The sequence below is a fragment of the Danio aesculapii genome, chromosome 10 (assembly GCF_903798145.1).
Source record: "Danio aesculapii chromosome 10, fDanAes4.1, whole genome shotgun sequence".
Classification (NCBI taxonomy): domain Eukaryota; kingdom Metazoa; phylum Chordata; class Actinopteri; order Cypriniformes; family Danionidae; genus Danio; species Danio aesculapii.
In genome coordinates this window covers 39,505,502-39,521,917 of record NC_079444.1, presented here as the reverse complement: position 1 = coordinate 39,521,917, position 16,416 = coordinate 39,505,502, and the positions used below count along the sequence as shown (strand labels likewise).

The following is a 16,416-nucleotide window of genomic DNA, read 5'->3' as shown; positions in this document are numbered from 1 at the left end:
ATACATTCATTTTCTTTTCAGCTCCCTTTATTAATCCGGGGTCGCCACAGTGGAATGAACCGCCAACTTATCCAGCACATGTTTAACGCAGCGGATGCCCTTCCAGCTGCAACCCATCTCTGGGAAACATCCACACACACTCACTCACACTCATACACTACAGACAGTTTAGCTTACCCAATTCACCTGTACCACATGTCTTTGGACTGTGGGGGAAACCGGAGCACCCGGAGGAAACCCGCACGAACACAGGGAGAACATGCAAAACTCCACACAGAAACGCCAACTGACCCAGCCGAGGCTCGGACTAGCGACCTTCTTGCTCTGAGGCAACAGCACTACCTACTGCGCCACTGCGTCGCCTAAATTCAATACTAAATACTTCACATAAAGATTTTGTACTGCTAGTGTAAAATGTAAATAAACAGCAAAAGTACTGTAAAAACGGTCATACAAAACAATAAAATAAAGGCCCTGCTACTGTAAAACACTAAAACTAACGTTACTGTAACTTGTAGTAACTTGCTGTCCAGTAAGTTACCGCAAATATCCAATAAAATCTCTAAGGGAGATCTATATTTTACCTGGTGAGCCGTCTCACAGCCTACACTCACGCTTTTGATGGCAGGCGGCATAAAATACTTCCCCATCATGTTTTTCAGTGCTCTGGTATTGTTCTATATATAAATATCAGTCACGTGTTATACAGCAACTGCTTTAAAAATGATGTGCACATTTAAAACTAGCTCATTAAACACACTTTCGACTAGTCTCGAACTCATATTGCACAACATGACTCAATGTATCAGTCTGCTGACCTCCAGGCCACTGCTCCAACACAAACTCTCTTATTTCAGAGCCTCGTCTGGGTTCCCTTGAGGACCACAGCCTCCATGTGAACTCAAACACATGAGACAGCACAGGGCTGAAGACTTCGCCTGTCAATCTGACCAGTACTAGGAGGAGAACAGAAATCCTTTGTCCGCAGAGATGGACAGATATCCATTTCGTTCAGATGTACAGGGCTGTAAACATGCAGCTATTCCAGCGGCAATTGATTAACCATCAAAAGCGTCTAAAATAAAGAGATTCCTCTGCATCACAGCAGGTCTCTTCCATCTCATCACGGATTGAAACGAACACCGGAAAGGGCTTATTACATCTTGTTAGAGAAAATTCAATTTCATCAATTCCAGCGGTGCCAATAGTAAGCCTAATCTGTTTATGAAATTATTTTAATCTCATATTTGTTGCTAAATTTGGAAAAAATGCGTCGAACGATTTTCCACGGATCTTTGACATTTAAGTGATTAACTGTCTTACTTTAATTTAATCAAGACCCAAAGCAGTCTAAAAAAAAAGAATAAAATCACAGCGTGCTGTTCCTGCCAGGGAGACACTTTCGTTTGGCTCTGAAAATGACAGATTCAAAGAGGAAAGCGGCAGTGTTATATGTAGAGCTGTGACAACTTCATCTCGGGATGGGACGGGAGAATAAAACAGCGTCGTAACCACAAATAAAACATCAGGAAGAGATGTCCAGAAAGACAAATCCTGTTCTCAAACCTTCACAATGTGCAGATCAAATCCATGCATCTGCTTGCTGTGCATTCTGTCTTCCTTACATAATTCAACAGATGTAGAGTATTAGTGTAGTGTATATAGTTGAAGTCTGAATTATTCGCCCTCATGTGACTTTTTTTTTATATATATATATTTCCCAAATAATACTTAACAGTGCCAGGAATTTTTCACAGTATTTCCTTATCTAGTATCCGCACAATCAGCACTGGCGCCAGACGACACCACACTTATCGGCCTCATTCAGGACGGTGACGAGTCTGCTTACAGACAGGAGGTTAAGGAGTTGGCTGTCTGGTGCAGTCACAACAACCTGGAGCTCAACACGCTCAAAACAGTGGAGATGATAGTGGACTTCAGGAGAAACCTCCCTGCTCTTCCCCCACTGAGCATCATGGACAGCATTGTGGCAGCAGTGGAGTCATTCAGGTTCTTGGGCACCACCATCTCTCAGGACCTGAAGTGGGACACTCACATTGACTTCATTGTCAAAAAAGCTCAACAGAGGCTGTACTTTCTTCGTCAGCTGAGGAAGTTTAACCTCCCAAAGGAGCTGCTGAAACAGTTCTACACCTCCATCATTGAATCAGTCATCTGCACATCAATAACTGTCTGGTTTAGCTCAGCTACTAAATACGACCTCCAAAGACTACGTCGAATAGTTCGGACTGCTGAGCGAATCACTGGTACAACCCTCCCTACTCCCAAGAACTGTACTTATCCAGAGCGAGCAAAAGGGCTGCCAAAATCCCTCTGGACCCCTCACACCCAGCACACTGCCTCTGAACTTTTACCTTCTGGTCGACTCTACAGAGCACTGCGCACCAGAACAGCCCGACACAGAAACAGTTTCTTCCCTCAGGCAATCCATCTTATGAACACTTGATGATAATAATTGTGGAACCAACATCACTACTTGCCATACACTTTTATACACATATACACTCATTTAACAACACACTTTACATGCCAATTTGCACAAAACAGCTGCTCATATAACATTGTATATAGTAATATAGCTCTACATACACTTGTCAATTTGTATATTTGCATTCATCACTTCTATTTTTTTTTAAATATATTTATTATCTGTCTCTGTAATCCTGTTGCACTGTAGAAGCTCTGTCACGAAAACAAATTCCTCATATGTGTGAGCATACCTGGCAATAAAGCTCTTTCTGATTCGGATTCGAATTCTGATTCTGATAATATTAGAAAATTTCCTTACTGTGAAAATGTCCTTGCTCTGTTAAACATCATTCAAGAGTTCACACTTAGCTGATGATTGGTAATAAGCTAGTTTGGCATGCTGTCCCGGGAGAGAGCCCTGAGCTCATGAGATCCTTGAGCCCGGGGCTCCCTCCCATTTGCAGGGCGAGAGGGGAGTTTGAGCTCAGGTAGATCTCGAGACCCCCTCCCCCCTCCTGCTGCTTAAGGATTGCTAAGGTGGTGTGTTGCTGGAGAAATTTGAATATGGTGCTGATTTGGCTTAGTCAATCTACTTATGTCTCATGTTTTTGGACTGTGGGAGGAAACCGGAGGACCCAGGGAAAACCCACGCAAGCACGGGGAGAACATGAACTCCACACGAAAATGCTGTCAGACCGGGTAGAGACCGGAGCCAGAGGCATTCTTGCTGTGGGGCCACAGTGCTAGCCACTGGGCCGCCGTGCTGGCCTATAGAGGAAAAGAGGAGGAGAGGGGGTGGAAGGGGGGATTCTTCAAGACGATGATGACTAAAGGTAAGATGCTTGGTTATTTATACTGAGTTAGAAATCATCTGATTGGTAGTTTGTACATTAGCTTGACTCAGGGCCAGCCGTGTCAATCATAAGCACGTGATCCTCTCGAAATTAGTTAATAAATAAACTTCACTTCGAGAAATATTTAAAAAAGAAAAAAAAATTCAAAGGGGGGCTAATAATTCTGACTTCAACATTACATATATACAAACCCTGGAATAACTCTACAATACAACACCCATGGAATAGAGATAGTTTGTTTGCTTGTTTGTTTTCAGAGGTGCTGCAGGAGGGCTGCCTGGGATCTGCTGCATTCTGAATTAAAACGCTGGGTGGTACGAAGCAGCCGTCTCCTGCAAAACAAGTAATCAGCCACGTGGATGCTGATGCCCACCGACGCCAAGCAAGCAAAGCCACATGTTCACATCAAATGTTCGACACGCCCAACAGAGCATCTTCCATTAGACACTTCAGAGGTGACAAATGAGGATAAGACAAGACAAATCACCTACGCCAGAACAAAAGCTGCCAACACCAGCTCTGACAGAAAAACCCTGGAGGGACGCAGAGCATACACTTTACTCACAGGCAGAAAACTGACGTGTCTGAATCCATCCATTCACACCCCACTTTTCCGCTCTCAGGGTTTGAGACGAAAACAAACATCTAGAATTAAGATGTTTTTTTTTTTTTAATAAAAAAGGCTGTGGCTTGTTTTTGGAACGCAGTGGCTTTTATTGAACTCTCAGCAATGATGGCTTCACATTTCAAGGTTCTATTATAGTGAAGAGAAGTCTAGGTTTAGAAATCAATGAATGAAGAAATGAAAAGACACACACCACAGTGTTTAGAGCTATTAAGGGATGTTGAAAGGGATAGCTCACCCAAAAATGAAAATCTGTTTACTCATCCTCCACTAGTTCCAAATTGGTTTGAGTTTCTTTCTTCTGATAAAAAATGAAGATATTTTGAAGAATGTTGGATAATGGTAGCCAATGACTTCCATCAAATATTTTTCCAACTATGGATGACTATATTAAATATATTTAAATTCTTGAGGGGTGAACTATTCTCTTAAGCAATACGACACTTAATATATTCAGACCAACAGAATGGATGTGAAGCTCCACAGATGTATAGCTTCTCCACCCAAACTAATACAACACAAAATAGTATTTGGCGAAGTGAAGAAAATCTGCATAGTTACATATAAAATATTTAAAAAAGGCAAATAAGATTCTGATGGTGGAGTGTTCACCTTCCGGAGATGTGTTTCTATCACAACAGTTAAATGAACAAAAGGTTAACCAATGAGCAATGTACAACAGTAGCAATTCAAAAGCAAGCAACAATGAATCACTGAGTCACTAAGAAATGATTCAACTATCACTTGGAAGAACTGATTGATCAAATGATCCATAGAGCTCTATTTCAACCATCTGGTGTAAAGACTATAGCGCATGGCACAAAAGCATTAATGGCGTGTCCGAATCCACTTTTTACTATTTTAAGGATGAAAAAATATGCTCTGTGCCCTGGCGCATGGTCTAACAGGGTTGTGCTTATTCTCTTAGTGAGTTATTGGTGTATTTTAAGTACAACGTGCATTAAAACAATCAGAAGCCCTTTCCCTTTAAGAGTCAGTTGCGTAGCTCCATGTTGCATTTGCTATTGACATGGCGGACTTTGTAAGTAGAAAAACTGAACGCTTTACTAGCGAGAAAACAGGTCAACAGAGCATCTACAGCGTGAGGATCAAGAACGAGCCTCCTCCATTTGGCCTCTTTACTTTCTCTATACTTTACTTTCACTCTTGACTTTACTCCTTTACTTTCATGGATAAGGAAATGCTGTTGTACGAACTTCCACTGAAGACATCCATTAGCTTACATATTTAATTTAGTTTGTTAAGCACTAAGATTTGTTTCCGAACTATTTCTAAGTTCAGTTTTAATTTCCAGCAAACAAATAAATTAACAATAATAAAGAAGTTATATCCAAACACACGTCAATAGATTTTTTCCACTGAATCATGTAAAGTTTTCATGCTGGAGTATATAATCAGGTTTTACACCAATGTGTGAAGTTCATATCAGCTTGAGTGCTGCGTTAATTAAAGCAAAATATACAAATATCTATAAGCACTAAATCAAATGATTTTCATGAATGGTCCCTGACATTTGCGCCTCACTGTATTGACCCCAGAATCCATATAAGCCAACTACTATAATAAAGCTAGTAGTAAGTAATGTGTATTTATATAGCGCATTTAACATGAATGGCCATACATTCAAAACGCTTTTCAATCATGAGGGGTGTCAATCCACTCCACCACCAGTGTCCAGCATCTACTTGGATGGTGCGATGGCAGCCACAGGTCCACAGCTATAGATGGAGTGGAGAGACAGTGATGGAGCCAATTTGGTGGATGGGGATTACTGGGAGGCCATGATGGGTAAAGGCCAGTGTTGAGAAAGCTTCTTGGAAAATGTAGTGAGCTAAGCTATTATCTACTCTACTCAAAATGTAGCTTAACTACACTAAAAGCTACACTCTGGGAAATGTAGCAAGCTAAGCTAAATCTACTTATCCAAGCTATTTTTGCAATTTTCATTTTTAAATCGAAGCAACTTAAATCCAAGTTAATAATATCTTAGTGATCAATAAAACTGTTAATGAAACATATGAGGCAGAAATTTTCAGTTTAATTATTTACTGCAGACAGAAACAAATTATAGTACATAACAGCAAAAACAAAAAAGTCCAATAAAACCAGGTGTTACACATTTTAAATGCTATAGTTATTTATAGTGAAGAGAAATATTTAGGAATAAATATTATATTGTATATATATTCACAACTCTTCATTAATGAATTACACTATAATGTAGTATCATTGGTAACTATCAGGAACTAATAGTAAATACCACAGTATACTTTAGCCTTTTATTACAGTAAACTATATATATATAGTTGAAGTCAGAATTATTAGCCCCCCTGTTTATTTTTTCCCCCAATTTCTGTTTAACGGAGAGAAGATTTTTTTTCAACACATTTCTAAACATAATAGCTTTAATAACTCATTTCTAATAACTGATTTATTTTATCTTTGCCATGATGACAATAAATAATAAATAAGACATATACATACAGCTTAAAGTGACATTTAAAGGCTTAACTAGGTTAATTAGGTTAACTAGGCAAGTTAGGGTAATTAGGCAAGTTATTGTATAACGATGGTTTGTTCTGTAGACTATTAAAAAAATATATAGCTTAAAGGGGCTAATAATTTTGAGATTAAATTGGCTTTTAAAAAATTAAAAACTGCTTTTATTCTAGCCGAAATAAAACAAATAAGACTTTCTCCAGAAGAAAAAATATTATCAGACATACTGTGAAAATTTCCTTGTGCTGTTAAACATATTTTGGGAAATATTTAAAAAAGAAAAAAATAATAAATCAAAGGGGGGACTTCAACTGTGTATGTATATATATATATATATATATATATATATATATATATATATATATATATATATATATATATATATATATATATATATATATATATATATATATATATTCTACTGTGCAGTTCAAAAACATTATAGTACGTACTATAAATTACCAAAGTATTTTTTGAGCACAGCATCAGAATTACCGTTATTGCATACCGTTATTGCATACCGTTATTGCATGTACTTCGAGAGGTTTGGCCAAAAGGAATCCTGCTTCTGAAATAACTCCTCTCCCTCAGTCATCTTTTCATCAGTCAAGTGTCTTGTGTTAGCCTAATTGGTTGGCGATGTCTCTGACCAGAGCGAGAGGTGGCGATATCACTACAAAAAGTTTGTTGTTGACCACCGTAAAACAGGAAGAAGAAGAAACTTTCTCCATTATTCTCACCATCACATGGATTTACTTTCATCGGCTAGACACCAGCCTCACAGCTCTGTGAATGTCAGTGCCATCACTTATTATCTGGGATGGGTAAATGTAGCTTGTGTGGACGCTACTGCGCTACTTGACTAAAAACATAGCTTCGCTACTAACGTTATTTGATTTAGAAAGTAGCAACGCTACCAATAAATATAGTTAAGCTAATAGCATCACTACTGTCCAGCACTGGAAAGGGCTGATAGAGGGAATACCCAGGACACTGGGGTTACACTCCTACTCTTTACCATGGGATTTTTAATGACCACAGAGTCAGGACCTCGGTTATCATCTCAATCGAAAGATGGCGCTCACTGACATTATAGTGTCACTTTACTAAGTCATTAGGTCTCATACAGACTGCAGATTGAGCGCCCCCTGCTGGTCTCACTAACACCACTTCCGACAGCAACCTAGTTTTCCCATGTGGTCTCCCATCCAGGTACTAACTGACTTAGCCCTGCTTAGCTTTAGTAAGTAACCTGTCTTGGGCTGCAGAGTGACATGGCTGTGGCCAGATGATCATGCCAGATTCTATTCGACATAACACTGCTCTGAAAAAATCATGAAAACAGCCTGGAATGAAAAATACTCGAGGCCTTAAATGGCCATCACGACCGCCGAACATAAAGGCTTCATTTCTGCTAATTAATTTACAGCTTCACTAATCTCGTTTCAAATGCCACAGGAGGACAGTGACGGGTTTTATTTGCGCGCGCGGATGGACCGGAGGATGCCTCCAATAAGCAATCCGTCGAACAAAAACACAAAACAAAAAACAAAAAGTTAAATTAATTTCCATATTTATGTAAACAAAACGAACATGAATAAAATATCGGCTAGTGAAAATAATCCTTCCTCTTTCTAGTGAGGCAGCTCTAATCCTCTCAGAGGAGCGGTGTAATGCCCACAGGAAATCTCCCGCAATCGCTAATGACTTTCTTCGTAATTAGTCGGGCTTCTGTGTTCCTGCGGTGTGAATTCAAATGCTGCGTTTCTCCAAGAAGCCAGAGTTTTTTTTTCCTGCACGCGTGATTGATGATTTGGTGACATTACATTTGGCCGAGGGTTGGTTCTGTGGCACTGTGGCGTCTGAAGCCTCTGCAGCAGGTCAAGAGACAGCAGACACACACACTGTCCTCTGAGCTTTTGGAGAAATCCTTTGTCCAGCTGGCTGAGGGCACAAGAGTGTGCTGTGTGCCGCTCGCTGCTGCTGCTGCTGCTTCAGACCTCTGCCGCATGAATAATGCATACATGCAGGTGAAATCGTCTCTCGATTCAGTTTGATTAAAAATATATTTTTTATGACGCTATCTCTCTTCGTGAAAGCACAAAACAAATTGCGCTCTAAAATAATGCAAAATATAATGTTCATATGAGCACACAAATCCTTCCTAGTGTTATTAATAAAGCTATTTTAGTTTTGACTGTGAAATGAGCAAATACGCTCAGTTCCTACACTCGAGACTTTTAATGTGAGAAAGTTTAGATTGGTAATACTTGCCACTGTTGTTTTAAGTCTCTTACTGTATATTTAGATTAAAAACACGGTATTACTGCACTGTAAAAAATGCAGGGTTCCACACAATACGATTGTGTTGTCCCTTCATTCATTCATTCACTTTCCTTCAGCTTAGTTCCTTATTTATCAGCAGAATGAACCGCCAACTATTCCAGCATATATTTTACGCAGCAGATGCCCTTCCACCTGCAACCCAGTACTGGGAAGCACTCATACATCCTCACATTTACACATACACTCATACTCTTTGGCCAATTTAGTTCACCCAATTCACCTATAACGCATGTCTTCACACAGAAATGACAACTGGCCCAGCCGGGACTCCAGCAACCTTCTTGTTGTGAGGCGACAGTGCTTACCACTGTGTCGCCCATGTTGTACCTATACAAATCAATCAACTTAACAAATTTAAGTGGATTGAATATGATTGAAATTAAGTTGTGCCAAAAAATCTAAAGAATCGGTTGTTTAAGTAAGTTTTAAATAAGTAGTTTGAATAGAAGTCTGCTTTTGAGTGTCTCAAATAGCATTTTAATTAAAAAGAACTGCTTTCCAGTTTAAAATATTATAATGTGTAATTCATTGCTGTGATTCAGATAATGAATTTTCAGCATCATTAATCCTGTCTTCAGTATCATACACTGAAAAAAATTATGTCAAAAAAATGATTCTCTTTTTTAGATATTTTCCAAATGTTGTTTAACAAAGCAACAAAATTTTCACAGTATGTCTGATAATATTTTTTCTTCTGGAGAAAGTCTTAATTGTTTTATTTTGGCTAGAATAAAAGCAGTTTTAATTTTTTTTAAAATCCATTTTAGGGTCAAAATTATTAGCCCCTTTAAGCTAGATTTTTTTTTCGATAGTCTACAGCAGTGTTTCCCAACCCTGTTCCTGGAGGCACACCAACAGTACATATTTTGGATGTCTCCCTTTTCTGACCCATTAACTTCAGGTGTTGGAGTCTCTTCTGATGTTATGATAAGTTGATTCAGGTGTGTTTGATTAGGGAGAGGTTGAAAATGTGTGCTGTTGGTGTGTCTTCAGGAACAGGGTTGGGAAACACTGGTCTACAGAACCATCATTATGCAATAACTTGCCTAATTACCCTAACCTGCCTAGTTAACCTAATTAACCTAGTTAAGCTTTTAAATTTCACTTTAAGCTGTATAGAAGTGTCTTGAAAAATATCTAGTCAAATATTATTTACTGTCATCATGGCAAAGATAAAATAAATCAGTTATTTTAAATGAGTTATTAAAACTATTATGATTAGAAATGTGCTGAAAAAATCTCCCTGTTAAACAGACATTGGGGGAGAAAATAAACAGGGGGGCTAATAATTCTGACTTCAACTGTATGTGTTGAATTTAAACGAACAAATTTAATTTAATAATGTTCAACTTACTTTGTTTGTTTAAATTCAACCCAAGTTAATTGTTTTCAACCACTTAACTTAAAACTTAAATGCAAGGAATCATCTTTGAATATTTTTTTTCAGTGAATCAACCTTCTGAAATGAATTAACATGTTGATTTGCTTCTCAAGATACATTTGGGTAACTCTTTACAATAAGGTTAATGTTAGTTCATGCATTTAATAACATGAACAAACAAAGTTGTGTGGTAGCAGTGTGTAAATATAACAAATAATTAAATGTTAAATATAACATTAAATGGTTCAAATTAATTAATTCTTTTTATAAAATCACAATTTATAAAAGCACTCTTTTAAAAACAATTTTTGTTTAAAAGTAAATTAAATTAAAAAGTAACTCACATTACATTTAAAAAAAAGTAACTCACATTACATTTAAAAAAAAGTAACTCACATTACATTTAAAAAAAAGTAACTCACATTACATTTAAAAAAAGTAAGAATAAGGTTAATGTTAGTTCATGCATTTAATAACATGAACAAACAAAGTTGTGTGGCAGCAGTGTGTGAATATAACCAGCTTTAAATGGTTTAAATTATTAATATTTTTTTTATAATCACAATTTATAAAAACACACTTTTAAAAACTATTTTTGTTTAAAAGTGAATTAACTAAATTAAAAAGCAACTCACATTACTTTAAAAAAAAGTAACTCAAATATTGTTACTTTTTTTTTTAAAGCAATGCGTTACTTTACATGTTAGTTACACTGTTTAAAATCCGTAAAATTTACAGTAAAAAAAAATGGCAGATGTGGTTGCCAGTATTTTACTGTTAAAAATACGGTGCAAACCATAAAAGTAATGCCTCGTTTTTACATTAAACTACCGTATTTCATCAATTTATAGATGTAATATGTCTGTATTTTTGAATTACAAACATCTACACATCTTTTGTCACACAGTTAGACACGTTAACACAGCCATATTGTCAGGGTCCTGCCACTGGTCTTGTAAATTCTTGTTTTGGTGGCGGAGTCCAGACACTAGCTCTGTCTTGTCCTGTCCTGTTGTGCTCGGCTCGAGTTTTCTTGGGCACTTGTTTTGTCATCATGTGCGTCTCTGTAGGAGTGGAACGCGCTTGGACCATGCACGCTCCCGCTTGATGCGGGGGCGTGGGGTCTGTGCGTGTTTGCAATTGCGCGCTCCCGTCCGGGTGTTTACGTTCGTCTGTCGGCAGCGTGGCGTTTCATTCCCAGCGTCTCAGTCTAGTAGGTTTCGGTTTCGGTCAGCGCTGGGATGAAACATGCACGCTGCAAGAGTGAGTGCACGATGAGTGTTTTCATTCACCGTGTACTCGGGTCTTGCGTTCAGTCTTCTGTTGGTGTTGTGTTTAGTGCTCCTGTTGTCATTTGAACACTCGGTTAATGAGTTTTCTCATTGGCTGCATGTTCTTGTCCTGTTTTATGTGAGCACATGACTTGTGTTGTCTGTGTCATGTGCTCTCCCGTCTATTGTCTAGTCCCACCCTCCTTGTTAACCCATTATTAGTTAATTACGTTCATCTGTTTGTGTTAATTCACTACTGATTATATTTTCCTCATGTCTGATGTCCTGTGCCAGTTCGTCTTCGATATTTCCCTGTCCTGTTGTGTCCAGTCCTGCTTTGTCCAGCCAAACCAGTCAAGTTTGTTTTTGCCCTTTTATTCATGTTTTCCCCCTTGGGGTAGTTTGTTTTGCTGTTTGTTTTATTTTTACCATTAATAAAACCCATTTAGTTTTGCACCTGAGTCCTCGCCCCCTTTTCCCCTTACCGACCGTGACACATATGCAGGTAGTGATGAGAAAGTTACATAATGAACTAATGCTCATCACAAACAACATTTTCCTACAAGCAGAATAGTGTACCAATGTATAGAAGGTGCTCAGTATCATTCACACAGCTGCTAAACACCAGTATGGTAACACACATAAAGTTAAAGTAACGAAATAAACATTGTTTATCAACATTAGATGTAACATAAATCTCTAATGTACATCACTGATGGGGAAACAACTAAAAAGATCCATAGTGATGTCAACAAAACACATAAAAAGTGATGCAGGGAATTCTGGGAAAGTCAATTTCCAGTTATTCACAGTATATATTAAGGAAACATACTGTTAAATAGGTTACGGATTTTTACCGTAGCATTTTTACAGTTTTTTACCGAAATCACGACCATAGACAGGCAATATTATTACGTAACTCGCGTTACTTGTAATGCGCTCCCCCAACACCGCTCACATCATCATCAAAAAAAAATCTTTTATGACACAAACTAATACAAATCATGAGGAAAATAACATGAATTTCAAATGACTGGATTTGCATATGTTTTTGATGTGATTTAGCAGCATTTCATTCAAGCTCTCAGATGTTATTTTCATAGGATCACGTGTTTAAACAAACACGCATTAATTTATCATGCTGCTTTTCATGCATATGTGATGAACATGTGTTTGCATGTGAAATTCATGCATTTTTATTCACTTATTGTGAATGATAACAAAAGCACAGGGAGAGTGCTGGAATGAGATACAGTGAAACAGTATTACTGTGTGTGTGTGTGTCTGAGTCTCACCTGTAATGAGTGACAGGGGGATTGGCTTTAGCGGCACAGTGAAACTTGACCAGATTGCCTTCCAGAACAGGCTGCGGCTCCACAGAGAGATTCACCAGTGGGAAATCTGGAGGAGCAGAGAGGCCCGGTCAACTTCATCTCTTCCACACAATGCTCATTAATAAACACTCGTCAGAAAGATTAATTGTCAGATTAAAGAACAAACTAAAAATACTCCAAAAAAAAAAAAAAAGTAGAATAAGAAGAAGTGTGGACGGCTTGATTATTCTTCTCCTGGTTATAATGGGAGCTACTTTGCATTAAGATTAATTGGCGCCGTAACTGGCCTTCTAATTGCTGAATTAGAATTTAAACAACTTTTAAAATGAGCATGATTAAAGAGAGTTTTTAGGCGAAATGAACAAATAGATTGATTACGCAAATTAAACAAACAGCAGCCAATTTCACATTAAGCAAAAGCGATATTTACCCAGACTTTATATCAAGCCGTTTTCTGTTAGCTGAGCCATTTAGCTGGAGTCAAATTCTCGTTAAACCATGGCAGTTTCAATTAACGGAAAAGAAAGTTTGAAAAGTGCATGAAGTTTAGAGTGTTGATCACTGCTAGCCACACTTTTGTATATAGATGTTATAAAAGACTTGCTTTTCACAGCAGATTGCATTTATGTTTTCCACAGAGCATTTGAAGGACTTTTTATAATCTCAAGAAAGACATATAACATATACAGTAAATGACTTTTTAAAGTATTTCATGCATTCATTATGCACACTTATGATACTTATCTAACAACTGGGACACCTTGAGAAAACATACTAGATGAAAAATAACCAATGGACTTTTGGAAATTGAGTAGAATGTGAAAGAATATTTTATAAAAATATACATAATACATAACAGCCGCAACATCAGCACTGGTGCCCCCCAGGGATGTGTTCTTTCTTCACTGCTCTTCTCCCTGTACACCAAAAACTGCACTGCAAAAGACCCCTCCTTCAAACTCATTAAGTTTGCAGATGACACTACTGTTATCGGCCTCATCCAGAACGGTGACGAGTCTGCATACAGACAGGAGGTGGAGCGGCTGGCGTTATGGTGCAGATACAACAACCTGGAGCTGAACACGCTCAAAACAGTGGAGATGATAGTGGACTTCAGGAGAAACCCCCCTGCACTCCCCCCCACTCACCATCATGAACAGCACTGTGACTGCAGTAGAGTCAATCAGGTTCCTGGGCACCACCATCTCTCAGGATCTGAAGTGGGACATTCATATAGACTCTATTGTGAAGAAAGCCCAGCCTTCGTCAGCTGAGGAAGTTCAACCTGCCACAGGAGCTGCTCGTACAGTTCTACTCAGTTGTCATCCAATCCATCCTCTGCACTTCAATCACCGTCTGGTTCGGCTCAGCTGCCAAAACCGACCTCCGTAGACTACAGCGAATAGTCCGGACTGCTGAACGAATCACTGGCACAACCCTTCCTACACTTTAAGAACTGTACTCTTCCAGAGTGAGTGAAAGGGCTCGCAAAATCACTCTGGACCCCTCACACCCAGCACACTACCTGTTCGAACTGTTACCGTCTGGTCGGCGCTTCAGAGCACCAAGCACAAAAACAGCCAGACACAGGAAAAGTTTCTTTCCTCAGGCTATCTACCTCATGAACAGTTAAATATTCCCCTACTGTGCAATAAATATGTGCAATATTTTCTCATACGCACTTGTACACAGCACCTTATATCAATATACAATGCAATACTTTCTACATTCGCACTTCTACATTCGTCAGATGTAATAAGGAATCTGCAAATATCATAATGCACATTAACTTCATTTAAGGATATTTTTGAAAAAATTGAATGGATAATAAATTGCTATATAATATATATATATATATATATGATTCTTTCTAATTACAAAGACCAATTTGAGAGATAAAAAAAAATGGGGAACACTTTAGGTCTCAGTTCATGCAATTTACTTCTGACTTATTACCTGACTATTATTAAGGTTAACTGTTCATTAGTAGTTATAAAGTATGATCTTATTCTGCATCCCTAATCCTACCCAAAACCTAAACCTAACTTCTACCTTACTAACTATTATTAAACAGCTCATTAGTAGTTTATTATGCTAGTAGTGTTAGTTAATGGTTTGTTAATACCGTGAATTGTGACCTAAACTAAAGTGTTACTAAAAAAATAAAATAAAAATACAGTGTCGTCTTCTGGAAATTGAGTAGATTGTGAAAGAATATATTATAATATCCGTAATGTCACAGAATTTGCCAATTATTTGACAAATTAAAAAAAAATATCCAAGAAAACACATGAAAAATGACCCAGGTCAGATGCAATAAGGAATCTGCAAATATTACAATGCATTTTGACTTAATTTAAAAACATTTATAAAATGATATAATTGATAATAAATTACATTAAAACTTTCTTATTGTAAAGAAAAAATGTTTATATTGTCGACTTCTGGAAATTGAGTAGACTGTAAAAGAATATATTATAAAAAAATACACATAGTGTCACAGAATCAGCCAATTTAAAAAAAAAAACCAAAAGAATGTCTGCACACCACATATTAAACCTCAAAAAGATATGTTTTTGTTTGTGTGTGGCCAATGCGATCTCATACCAGTTTGTAACTTTTTGATTTAGTGGCTAATTCTTATGAATTTTTATGATCTGTACATTTTATTATGATTTGCTCATCCCATAATGACGGTTAGGTTTAGGGGTGGGGTTTGGTGCCACGCCTCCTTTTAAAAGTCAGACATTTTCTTACTACTGAACTCATATGAATTCACCAATTAACTGACAACACATAAAATAGTAACGTTTTCCTCGACCATATGAGCCGCTTTCGCCATTTTCTGACTTTACGATGACATTAACAAATAAGCTACCATATTAACGAAAACAAAACGGACAGCTAAAGTTTCATTCGTGACTTTTCCATGCTATTGGCAGAATTTTTCTAGCTTTCCACAATCGATGCTTCTAGAAACAAATGAAAAAAAAGCAGAAAATATACAGATGAAGTCAAAATGATTAGCCCTGCTGTGAATTTTTTTTCTTTTTCAAATATTTCCCAAATGATGTTTAAAAGAGCAAGAATTTTTTCACAGTATTTCCTATCATATTTTTTCTTTTGGAAAAAGTCTTATTTGGCTAGAAAAAAAGCAGTTTTAAATTAAAAAAAAAAATCATTTTAAGGTCAGAATTATTAGCCCCCTTAGGGGCCAATCACACCAAATGTGTTTTTTGCGTTTAGAGGCGCATCTTTTGAAAGGTTTACAAATGGCCACAAGCATGTTTTACACGCCCGCTGCCCCTCGCATTTTTGTAGTTGTGTGCTGTGCGCTCGCAGTTGAAAAGAAAGTCAGCTCTGAGTGGAAAAAGCACGTTATGTCAGTAATTCTTTTTCATTCTCCAATCAAATGTAAGCAGAGGCGGGGTTTCCGCTGAAGTGAGTTCAGTGTTTGTGTTGTCAAGATGACTATGGGGTAAAGTCTAGATCGGATATGCGGCCGACCAGAAATGCGATATGCCAACACAATCTCTCAGCAATTCGTAACTTTTTGATTTAGTGGCTAATTCGTACAAATTCGTACGATCTAATT

The 16,416-nt window shown here is 37.7% G+C and overlaps 1 protein-coding gene across 1 annotated transcript in view; it reads right to left on the bottom strand.

Annotated features, from left to right (window-relative positions):
* The window catches only part of kirrel3a (kirre like nephrin family adhesion molecule 3a), a 366,127-nt gene that overhangs the window by 66,015 nt on the left and 283,696 nt on the right, over nucleotides 1-16,416 (bottom strand). Inside the window, exon 6 of the mRNA XM_056467134.1 lies at nucleotides 12,783-12,888. Within this exon, the coding sequence (XP_056323109.1) occupies nucleotides 12,783-12,888 (106 nt within the window). The remainder of the gene's footprint in view (nucleotides 1-12,782; nucleotides 12,889-16,416) is intronic.